General features: G+C 56.5%; 1 protein-coding gene across 1 annotated transcript; it reads right to left on the bottom strand.

Annotated features, from left to right (window-relative positions):
- Positions 1 to 323: 323 nt before the first annotated feature.
- Positions 324 to 11,747, bottom strand: GPR37L1 (G protein-coupled receptor 37 like 1). Its single transcript, XM_039538909.1, has 2 exons — positions 10,824 to 11,747; positions 324 to 1,660 (listed from the first exon to the last, which is right to left on the bottom strand). The coding sequence occupies exons 1-2, from the start codon at positions 11,568 to 11,570 to the stop codon at positions 845 to 847; spliced, it is 1,563 nt and encodes a 520-aa protein (XP_039394843.1). The 5' UTR covers positions 11,571 to 11,747; the 3' UTR covers positions 324 to 844.
- Positions 11,748 to 12,223: the final 476 nt, after the last annotated feature.

Genomic DNA, 12,223 nt, shown 5'->3' with positions numbered 1-12,223 from the left:
TCGCTACCTGTCCCCTGCCTGCGCACAGCTCCACTAGGCCCCAGCACCCGGCCCAGCAGGCTCAGTTGGATTGTCTCAGTTACACGGGGCGATGACACTGATCTACACGTCCAGCCCTTTCCAGTGTCCAGCCCCCCAAGATGGGCCACCGCCTCCCCACACCTGGAGTGGAGGGAAGCACAGAGTCGGAGGACACTGATCTAAGTCCGAAACAGCTGGGCTGGCAGCCACAGGCCGTTTGATACCTGACAGGCAGCTCAGAGAACCCAGCCCGCTGCCCTGTTATACTGCATCGAAGAACCTGCCTGGCTGGAGGCGCTTCGTTCTGTCTAGTTAGTGCTTTACTGAGGACAGGGCACTTGTACAAGGGGAGAGCTGAGATCCTACAGGAGTCTCTTCACTGAAGCCACCTTCCAGTTTGGAGGACGGGCTGGGGTGGGGGAGGAGGAGGGTGAGAATCCAGGATACGTCAGACAGGTTACTAGTTGCTACATTCTCTAGGAGACGCTATGGCAACTCTCAGTTCTTGAAGTGCTGCAGATGGGACCTTTCCAAGACATCCCCTCACCCAGACCAGCAACTCCTCAGAGCCGTGCCAGGGAACCGTGACTGGAAGATGCCCATGGCCTTGGTGACTCTCCAGCAAAGGCAGGAGAGCTGCCTAAGAAGCCACGTCAGCTGGCGACAGCACTAACGTCCTTGCTGGGTATCAAACAAGCCCATGGCAGGCATGAAGATGCCCCGCTCCATCTCATGTGCAGACACTGAGACTAAAGTAACAACATTTGGTCTTGGGAGACGCCAAAGGACCAATCTCTACTGCTTCCCTCAGGGCTGGTGGAGCTTAGCAAGGCGTGCCCAGGGCCATGATCGGGGGAGGCGACTCCCTGGGCTTGTCGAAGAAGATGGAGGAGGACATCTCCGTCTTCAGCTTGCTGTCTGAGCTGCTGCCCTCGCTGGAGGCCGCGTCCTGACTACACTCCTCACAGCAGCAGCAGCAGCAGTCCATGAAGGCCTGCCCCAGCGGCTTGCAGAGGCAGAGGAGCAGTACGGGGGTTACGGAGCACTTGAAGAACAAGAAGAACTGGTTGATGAGATTGAGCAGGTCCAAGGTTTGCTTGGACATGTCCGGGGACAGGTAGGCCACCACAACGTTGCAGATGTTCTCGGGGATGGTGCACAGGCCATAGATGACCGTCAGGCCTATGACGGTGCAGTTGAGCTGTCTTTCACACTGGCCGTGCTTGGACCCCCGGCACTCTGCCTTCTTCTCAGCGCTGCTGATCCTTCGGGTCACCAGCTGGCAGCTCACGGTGAAGAGGATGGGCAGGCAGAAGTAGCAGCCAAAATACCACCACATCCTGGCATTTTGGTAGGTGAGGACCAGGGAGTAGACGGACTCCGGCAGCTCCAGGGAAGGCTTCATGGTGCAGTACTCGGTCACCACACCAGAGACTGGCGACGTGTCCTGCGTCAGCTGCCAGAGGAGAATCTCTGGCACAGAGAGAGTCATGGAGCCCACCCAGATGACGGCCAGCTTGGCAATGATGGACTGGCACTGCTCTATGGGCCGCATCTTGAGCTGAGGGCTGGTCGCTGCATGGAACCTGTCGATGCCCAGGGCACAAAGGCTGAAGGTGGTGACACCTAAGGAAGACACCTGGGGACATGGAAAAAGAGACAGGCTGGGGTCACTGTGTGGCACTAATGGAGACAGGGTTGCATTGGCCAGAGACACATCAGACTTCTACAGCTGATGAGATGGAAGTTTGCTGGCCAGTTAGAACACTGCTGAGCCAGAGTTTAAGGGGGTTCCCAGGGCTTGTGCCCTAAATCTGACCCACCCGCCAAAGTTTGACCACTTCCCAGATTCCAAAGCACTGCATTTCTAAAGCAGCCACCAAGGAATTAACAACACACAACACAATAGCCCCCAGCCACCCACGTGTTTGTCAAGGGGCCAATAATACCATTTCCTGCTTTTTCTCCGTGGGTGGGTGTCACGGAGTATGGGGGAGTCAAGGCCCTGCACCCCCGGCTTCCTGCAATTCACCATGACTCTCAGCCAGCCAGTAAAACAGAAGGTTTATTTACATGACAGGAACACAGTCCAAAACAGGTCTTGCCCATACAGACAACAGGACCCTCTTTAGTTATGTCCATCTGGGGGCCCCAGGGAGGCCACAGCCCTGTTGGTCGGGGCGGGGGGGGGGCTCATTCTTTTCAGCCAGCTCCAAACCGAAAAACTCCCTTCAGCCTCTGACTCAGCCTCCCCCTGGCTCCTCCCCCAGCCTTTGTGTCCTTTGTCCAGTTTCCTGGGCAGAGGTGATACCTGGCCTCCAAACCCCCTCCTGGGTGCTCACGTTACATGCTCAGGTATGCTCCCTTCCCCAGGGCAGGCTGTCCCAGCAAAACTCCCCTGCAACCTTCCCAGGTCAATACTCCCCACTCAGCATTCACAGAACACAGCAAGAACATTCCCACTTCGTCACAGTGGGGAGAGCTCTGAGGGCGGGAGCAAGGGCTCTCGGGGGGAGGTGAAAGTGCAGATACAAACCCAGTTTGCACCCACATCCCTGTGAGTGACTGTGCAATACAGAGGTGGCTGCAGCTGGAGACATAAGTAACTACAGCTTCAGCCGACGGCGTGGATATTACATGGGGCCTCCCAGCACATGGGAGGGAGCTAAAGCTGCCCCCAGGGAATAAACTGAGGCAGAGGGATTCAGTGACTTGCCTGAGGCTGCTCAGGGAGTCCAGTGGCACAGCCAGGAGGGTCTGAGCCCCAGCCCTGTGCTCATCCCTCCAGGCCAGGGCTCTCCTCCTTTTTCACCCGCTAGGCTACGCCTGACTAGAATGCCTGTCCTGCACTCCCCTCCCAGAACAGCTCCAGCGCGAGCGGGCCAGGGGTTGGAAGCTCATTTAAGGCAACGCAGCAGCTGAAAACGGGGAGAGCCAGGCTCACGAGTGGCCTCATGCCTTCAGACCACCAGCTAGCTCCTCGCAGGCAACCAGTCCTCCGCTCCGGGCCTTCCCGTCCCTCGCTATCCGCTCTCCCATGTGCTAAACAAGCCGAAGCTGCTGTTGTCCAAAATCAGCCCCTGGGCATTTCCGTGGCATTGAGAAACCCAGGAAAAACATCCCCCTCTGCCAAAGGAAGAGGGCACAATTGATAGGAAAAAATGCCAAGTTCTGGGAGGGTTCGTAGTGAAAATAAACACCGACAGCCGCTCCACAGCCACCGTGCCAGCACGGCCCCCTCGTTCGCAGCCCCAATCCCACAGCTGTCGTGCTAAAGAAATGGCCACTGTCCGCGCACAGTGGTTCACAGACACGCGCTCGCCGGGCTCCACCGTTCCCCAGAGTCCTAGATCCCAAGGCCAGAAGGGACCATTGGGAGCATCTAGTCTGACCCCTGTACAGCGCAGGAAAACTAGAGTCCATCCCCGAGCTAATTGCTCGTGGAGCTAGAACAGATCTTTTAGAAAAACATCCTGTCTTGATTTAACATTTGCCAGGGGAGAACCCACCACAGCCCTTGGTAATTTGTTCCAATGGTTAATTATCCTCCCTGTTAAAAAATTGCAAACTTTATTTCCAGTCTGCATTTGTCTAGCTTCAACTTCCAGCCACTGGACTGTGTTAGACCTTTGGCTGCTAGGCTAAAGAGCCCATGATCAACTCCTTGTTCCCCATGTAGGTACTGACAGACCAAGTCACCCCTCAACCTTCTCTTCGTTAAGCTAAATAGCTGGAGCTCCTGGAGTCTCTCACTATAGGGCAAGTTTTCTAATCCATCTCATGCTCTTCTCTGAATCCGCTGCAATTTATCAACATCCTTCTGCATCAACATCCTGCGGACACCAGAACTGGACACTGTATTCCAGCAGCTGGCGCCCCCCTGCCAAGCACACATGGCCCTTTCTGACCTCTGCAAGGGAAGTTCTCAATACTCAACAAATAGCTGATATTGGTCCCCTTTTTTAAACAAAAAACCAACTTTTAGCATTTAAAAAAAAAGTTACTCCCCTGGGGATCCTGGCGCAGGCCCTTCTGGGGATCACAGGGTGCTGCCCACCGCCATCCTGCACTCAGCCCTCACTCCAGCATGCCCACGCCACCCGTCTAAGCTGTGCCCCCACAGTGCTCACCACCCCTACGCTGGCTGTCGCATCAGCAGCAGAGCCAAAAGGATGTTCCTTCTGCAGCTGTCCCTTCCTGCCCAGCACTCTCACCTCTGCCTGCCTCCCCTCCTGCTTACATCAGCATCCCTTCGCAATGATCCCAGTGCTTCCCCTGGGCCCCACCCCTGCCTGGGTCCCTCAGCTGCTGCTATTGGTATTCCAGTGGTGTCCACACCAGCTCATGGCCCCGTTGCGCCAGACGCTGCACATACACAGACAGTGGGAGCTTGCAGTTGAACTCAGATGCCGCGGGAGCTCACTTTGAATGGGGGATGGAGCATCAGGGGCAGTGGTGCAGAAGGGGAGGTCAGGGTGTCTCTCTCGCCGGGGACAGCTGCTGCCAGCCCCAGTCCCATCACCCCAGTTCCTTCCTGCTGCCCGGCCTGATGCCATGTGCTCCAGTCACTCTGGGCATGGGGGCAGAACACAGATCACAATATTTCCACTTGGGGATGCTCCCCCACAGCCTGCCACCCCCCCATCCCTCCAGTTCTGCCACCCCGGTCTAACTGGACAAGAGAAAGGATGGGCGGTTATAAGTTATGGGGCACCGAGAAATTAAGGGCACCTCTATTCAGCAGCTGGGAGGGCACTACCCAGTGCGGGAAGACAGACCTGTGCTACATCGAGCAATGCACCCATGGTAGCTCATGCTGGCTGCCCAGGTACGTCCCCGGGGGGTTGGGCAGGACTGCGTTTGGATGGCTGGCTGAGTGGCATGCTGCTAGCTTTAGGTGCTAGCTTAAGCAGAACTGGTGCACCTGGACGTCTACCCGAGCTGGGCCAATGTACCTTTAGGGACTGGACCAATCTCCAGGGATGCGACCCGGCTCTTGGAACTCAGCTACAGGAGAGAATGGCCCCAGATGGGCTAAATCAGTGTGGAACCGGATTGGGGTAAATCAGTGCAGCCCCCCATGTGGACATTCTTAAACTGGAATAAGAGCGCCCTTCCCCAGGGGCTGCATCGGCTTCAAACCAATGTAGTCATAGTGGGGCCATTTCCTTCTGCCGACAAAGCCTTCGAGCTACGAAAGCCGGTGACGGAGTGCTACGCTAGGGAGAGGAAGGGGTTCTTGGCTGCTGGGACTGGGATCCCAGCCCCATGCTCCACTGCCCTGGCCTGCACCCCCAACATGCCCTACTTTCCCATTGCCAGGGCTGACCCTTCCTCAAGCCAGGAGGCAGCTCCTGAAGGTGGCCGTTCAGCACTCCAATCCAAGGGTGGCTGCACCGTGTAGACACACTCCAGCTGGCTTTGAGGTAGCTAGCACCAATAACCCGAGTACAGCCCCAGGGTCCTGACAGACTCGTACAGCCTCGCAGCTATTGTCATTGGCGCTAGCTTGGGGATGCCTACCCATGGTGCAGTCACTCCTCTAGCTGCAGTGTGGACGGACCCAGAGTCTCTGCAGGGCAGGGCATGCAGCAGCCAGGATCCAGCCTCACGGCATGTGACCTACTGCAGCACATTCCTGGGCTCTGGGCTTCTGAAGGCTAGAGGAGGAGCTGATCTCCAGAAGAGTTGAGCCCGCACTAGCTGCCCTCACTAGCACACTGCCGAGCCTTTTGCTTCCAAACCCGACAACCACCGCGCCCCCTGTGACCTCCCTCCCGGACAGGACCAGCACTGGCCAGGGACTGAGCTATGCCCCCCTTCCCCCGGATCTGAGCCCTGCACCCCTCTGAGCTTCTAGCAGGTGCCAGGGTGACCCAGGAGCAATCTGGAGGCCAACCAGTGAACTTGGCCAGATGAAGCTGGGGGGAGGGGGGGCGTGGAGACCCGTCTCCCCACCTGACCAGCGCTGCTCTCAGGGCGGGGGGAGTGGGGCAGTATGTTGTTAAGACACGGCCCATGGGCACAGCCCTGGAGCCCAGCCTGGATCCCCCCCCGAGAGAGCAAGTGGTGACAAATGCAGCAGCATCGGTCTGAGCGCATACTACGCCCCGCATCAGACTGACACTGCCCAACACTGAGGCCCATTGTCTCGGCCACCTCTTCCACTGAATGAGCCGTTACAGCAGCCTGACGGCAGCCACTGCGTCACTTGCAGCTGGGCGCACCACCTGGGCCGCTCCCCGCCCTCCCGGAGCACCCTCCAGCCCCCAGCAAGGGACGTACAGCACTGGGAGTCTGAGCACCGTTCTGCAGGGGCGGGATTCCTCCCAGGGCAGCGGGCCCAGCGTAACGCCCAGCACGGGACGTACAGCATTGGGAGTCTGAGCACCGTTCTGCAGGGGCGGGATTCCTCCCAGGGCAGCGGGCCCAGCATAACGCCCAGGCCCACCCAACCCCCGGGGGAGCCTCGTGTTGGCCCCTACACAGGGTGTATTTCACCCCGTGAATTTATGCTCGTGTTCGGTTCCAGGTATTTCCCCTGTTGCCTTGCAGCGCATTATTGCACTAGGCCGAAACTACAAAGCCCACCCCGGCCCTGGTACCAATTCATTAGCCATTATTAATGATATCGCATTATAACTTAGCATTGCTGGTCGTGGCCCAGGACCGCACCGTGTGAGGGACTGTACAGACGCAGCCCCGAACGCCAGGCCCTGCCACGTACAGTCTAGTCTAAGGGATTGGCAACATGCAGCAGTTCCAGAGGCTCAGGTGCCGGGTGGCTTCAGGAGGGAAGTGATTCTACATCAGAGCATTAATATCCTCGCCCAGCTGACCGGAGGAGGGGCCATCGGGTGGCTACCTACCAGCTGCCTTCACTTGCCTTCTCGGTAAATCCTGATGCTGAACAGGAAAAGGTTGTTTTTCGATGGAAGGGGAAACTGATGGTTGCAGACGTTTCCTGACTCCACTCTAACCCTTTTACTTTCGAGGTAGCGCTGTGGTGCCTCCCACCATGGCAGCGAAGTGCTGGACTCTACTGCACAGGGACGTGCGTGAGGTTTCTGGAGGCTGCGTTTCGGTGAGGCTGAGAACAGCCGATTTCGCAGCCAAGAGCTTCATAGAGCTCTGGGGAATGGGACCAACTTCCCAACCTGTCATGCAGTGACCATGGTGGAGCACCAGGAACATCCAGCAGCCTGCAGCCAGTCCCGAATTGACTCCTAGGGACAGATCTCCAGCTGGTGCACAGCAGCAGCAGAGCTCCACTGATAGCAGGGAGGCTACGCCCGACTCACATCAGCTGGGGATCTGGCCTGTTGACTTCAATAGAGCTCTGGCTGATGACATGAGCTGGGGATCTCGTCCCCCATGGGCAGCAGAGAGGCACAGCTGCATGCAGGCTGGCTGCAGGGTCCCTCCCATGACACTAGGGAGTCGGGTTCTCTGGTCTCACTGACACCAGCTCTATGCTAGCATGAGGCCAGTGATGCTATCAGGGGAGGGAGGGGAGACTCGAGCTCCCGGCCCCCAGACCCGCTTTAGAGTCCCCCTCCCCCATGATCTCAGTGCAGCTGGCAGGGGCAAGCAGAGGCTGAATTGGGGATGGGTTTTCCTTGGCTTGCATGCATGAGTTCTCCATTGTGATGAGAGCTTCCTCTCCAGGGTAACCTCCCCTCACAATGCCCCTCTCCCCCCTTCATCCCTGAGGCAGCTCAGCTTGATTCTTTGAACTAGCCAGAGGCACGAGCCCCCAGCCCTGCCAGGACCACGTACCCTGAGGCTGTGGGGTCCACATTGCCGAGGCGATGGCAGCATGTGCAGACACAGCTGTGACTTAGCTAGCTGGAGTACTGACAGCAGGGCAGCTGCAGCCTGAATAATTTCCCAGGGTCCAGGGTGGGCTGGTACCGGGCCACTGAGGGGTGGGGAAGAGGCAGGTTGCCCTGGGCCCCCTATTTGAGAGGCTGCCTAAGCCGAGTGGTGTTAGAATATAGATATTCAGGCCTGCCTGTAAAGGCCTATACTTTAAGAACTTAGGTGTATTTTTATCACTTTGTTAGTCACAGGGATATAAAACAAAGAATCAAAATCACAGTCTGCCTGTGTATGGGTCTTCTCTCCCTAGGACAGTCTGAGGCCTTGTTCTTAGCTAAGGCATTTGGCTAAGCAGCAGGGGCAGCCATAAGCTGGGAAGCGAATGGTCACATCCTCACATCCCAAACTAGTCACATTGAAATGAGGTGGTATTGGGCTGTTAGGAATACAATCCTGTCCTGATAGTGCCCATGGTGGTTAAAGAAAACTTAGTTTGATAGCATCCTGCCTGGCAAGAAACCACTTCTCAATAGTTGTGGTTGTGAAACCCTCATTTCTGTATCTTTTATCTTTATGGCCCCCACTTTTCTATTGTTAATCTGCCTCGTTCTCTAATTGTTTCTGTCTGTTGTATAATTAATTTTGCTAGGTGTAAGTTAATTAAGGTAGTGGGATATAATTGGTTAGAGAATGATGTTACGTTAGGATTGGTGAGTTAAATTTCAGTAAAATTATTGGTTAGGGTATAGCTGAGAGTATTACTACACCTCTACCCCTATATAACACGACCCGATATAACATGAGTTCGGATATAATGTGATAAAGCAGCGCTCCAGGGGGGATGGGGCTGCGTGCTCCGGCGGATCAAAGCAAGTTCGATATAACGCGGTTTCACCTATAACGCGGTAAGATTTTTTGGCTCCTGAGGACCGTGTTATATCGGGGTAGAGGTGTATATAAATTGGGGTCATAGAATCATAGAATCTCAGGGTTGGAAGAGACCTCAGGAGGTCATCTAGTCCCACCCCCTGCTCAAAGCAGGACCAATCCTCAACTAAATCATCCCAGCCAGGGCTTTGTCTAACAAGAAGTGGGTGGGAAATTGGATTCATGCTTGCTGGAAATTAACCCCAATAAACATCGCATTGTCTGCACTTCAGACTCCTGCTCATTTGCTGTGTGCTGTCTGCGTGACAAGAAGCAGGGAAGTGGGAGGGTGGCGGAAAAGCCCTCTAACAAGTGGCATGGTGACCTTGTGTGCAGGGTCACAGCGCCACTCAGGTTTGGCCCAGCTGCCCCTCTGTGGTGACGGCGGGATGGCTGGGCTGGGACAAACCTGAGTGGCTCTGAAGCCCCCCCATCCCCACCCCATGCCAGGTTGTAACACCTGGAGCAGGAAGCTGGGCCCAGCCTCACAGGATGGGAGCAGCTGTGGGGTGAGCATGAGGCTGCAACCCCCCACCCTGGGCATCCCCTCAGTCGTAAGGAGAAGTGACTCTGTGAAAACAGCACCTCCATGTGTCTGTTTATTCTGAACACAAGGTGCTGATCCGGCCCACACCCCTGGCTCTGCCTGCCCTCCATGAGCGACAATTCCACCTGCCCTCTGGCTATCTACCGGGGTCCCATCTTGCCTGCACACCCCGCTGGCGACACAGTGCCTGGCACTAGCAGGCTGCGAGCGTGGCGGGTAGAGGGTAGAATGGGGGTTAACTCGTCCACAGCTGGGCAGGGCTGGCGCAGTCCAAGCCACTGGCTACAACACTGCAGCTGGGGTGCTGAGAGCCAGGCCCCACACTTTGGGTGTCCAGATTCATAGATTGTAGGGCTGGAAGGGACCTCGAGAGGTCATCGAGTCCAGTCCCCTGTCCTCATGGCAGGACCAAATACCGTCTAGATCATCCCGAATAGACATTTATCTAACCTACTCTTAAATATCTCCAGAGATGCAGATTCCACAACCTCCCTAGGCAATTTATTCCAGTGTTTAACCACCCTGACAGTTAGGAACTTTTTCCTAATGTCCAACCTAAACCTCCCTTGCTGCAGTTTAAGCCCTTCTTGTTCTATCCTTAGAGGCTAAGGGGAACAAGTTTTCTCCTTCCTCCTGATGACACCCTTTTAGATACCTGAAAACTGCTATCATGTCCCCTCTCAGTCTTCTCTTTTCCAAACTAAACAAATTCAATTCTTTCAGCCTTCCTTTGTAGGTCATGTTCTCAAGACCTTTAATCATTCTTGTTACTCTTCTCTGGACCCTGTCCAATTTCTCCACATCTTTCTTGAAATGCGGTGCCCAGAACTGGACACAATACTCCAGTTGAGTTCTAACCAGCGCAGAGTAGAGCGGAAGAATGACTTCTCGTGTCTTGCTCACAACACACCTGCTAATGGTACCTGGTTTCCAGAGGGCAGGTGTGAATGCCCCACACCACTGGGGATCAGGCCGCTTATTTAGGTGCTGGTTGTTAGGAGCCCAAGAGCGAGCAGGTCTCTGCTGTGTCTCTGGTCCCTTAGCAAAAGCAGGCCCCTGGGCAGGAATGAGGGAGGATTTTACAGTCCCTTTTCTCAGCCTACACACCCCGTGCGGCTCTGGGAGCCTCTACAGCCCGAGGGGGTAGGGTGACCAGACAGCCAGTGTGAAAAACCGGGACAGAGGGTGGAGGGTAATAGGTGTCTATATAAAACAAAGCCCGGAATATCAGGACTGTCCCTATAAAATCAGGACATCTGGTCACCCTACAAGGGGACTGGGGCTGTGATTGCTCCACACAGGGCCTGTTCCACGCTCGCTGTCCGAACCCAGGTGCCTGGGCCCCGGGTGAGGTTTAAAGTGCTGGGCGAGATGGGGGAAATACACCAGCACAAGCCCGGAGGGGTGAAGTGGCACCTGGAGGGGTTGTGCTGGGTCCCTGCACCGGGCGAATGGCACGGTAGGAACGGGCTTACACCATCTGCCGGAGCCCCCGCCGGCCCCTTACCTCCATGAAGGGCACGATGCGGCAGGAGATGTCCCCCAGCAGCCTCTTCTTGGTGATCTCATTGAAGATGACCACAGGGAGGCAGAAGAAGAGGACAAGGAAGTCCCAGAGAGCCAGGCTGGCCAGGATGGAGTTCCAGGCGCTCTTCAGGTAGTAGTTGTGCCAGACGATGCACATGACTGACAGGTTGCCGATGATGCCCACGGCGAAGACGATGAGGGAGAGGAACATCACGGCGTAGGCGCTGTAAGAGTTCTCCGTCACTGGGTACAGCGGGTTCTGGATCTGCAGACGCTTGTCTGGCGCCGTGGGGAGGTTGCCACGGGGGTCTGTGCCTTGGAGGTCTGTGTGGCTCCCATCTCGGTGCTCAGCAGGGTCTGTGCTGGATGGCACCAGGGGCTTGGTTGGGTTGATGGGCCGGGGGAACTCCACCCTTATCCCCGGCATGTAGTGCTGGACTGACTTGGAGTCCTCGTCCTCGGTCCCTCTGCGCAGCCTCTCCCTCGTCAGCCGGTCTTCTGAGGCTGGCTGGAACCAGTGACCGTCCCGTGGGTGCCGCACCTTCCCAGGTGACCCCAACAGAACATCGGCTGGTAGGTCGAGCCCCAGACCACCTCCTCTGTCCCCGTGCTGCTGCCCAGGAGGTGCACGCCCCCCCTGGATCAGCAGGGCAGTGCCCGGCTTTGCCACGGCCCCTGAGGTCTGCAGCACCAGCAGCGAAAGCACGAGAGACCAAGGCAAAGGCATCGCTCCCTCGGCACCAGCTCCACCACGCCTGCAAAGCAGAGGTGACCCCAACCCCGGGGCTGTGGAGAGAAAGGGAAAATTCCCCAACTTGAAAGAGGAGTGGAGGAGTCGTGGGGTGAGTCAGGAGGCAGAGAGGCTGCAGGCTGCTCTCCCAGCTCCAACTGCCGCTCTGGGTTCTCTGCAGAGCTCTGGCCGGAATAATAAGTTTCCCTCAGCCCTTGCCAGAGCCCCAGGCCCTCTGGTGGCCGTAATGCAACTCACCAGACAACCGACCAACACCCCGACCTGCACCAGTGAGAGGGGAGCTCTGGGATCACAGGGGGTTGTTGCTGTGGGGACCGGGGGGGAGCTCGGCTGCTCCAGGCCCATTTAGAGTGCGCCATCCATCCAGAACACTGCCCATCGCCCAGACAGATGCAGAGTCACGGGCCAAGCTGCCATCCAGCCGCCTGTAGTATTACCACATTCGGGATTCAAACGCAATTAACGCTACAGTCCCTATAAGGGCGTGACGTAGCGAGAAATAAGGGAGAAACCTAAAAAATCAAAGAGAAGGCCAAGGCCTACTCCCAAGGGTTGGGACAGCTGGCAGGTGCCTGGGGAATGGTGCCGCTAGTCAGAGGCGAACCAGAGCAGGATGTCAGAGCAGCTCA

Source organism: Mauremys reevesii, linkage group 4, assembly GCF_016161935.1.
Source record: "Mauremys reevesii isolate NIE-2019 linkage group 4, ASM1616193v1, whole genome shotgun sequence".
NCBI lineage: Eukaryota > Metazoa > Chordata > Testudines > Geoemydidae > Mauremys > Mauremys reevesii.
This window is presented reverse-complemented; position numbering and strand designations above follow the sequence as displayed.

Coding starts and splice junctions, on each gene's coding strand:
- GPR37L1 (XM_039538909.1), bottom strand. CDS start 11,570: ATGCCTTTGCCTTGGTCTCTCGTGCTTTCGCTGCTGGTGCTGCAGACC. Junction 1,661..10,823: donor GCATCGTGCCCTTCATGGAG/GTAAGGGGCCGG, acceptor CCATGTCCCCAG/GTGTCTTCCTTAGGTGTCAC.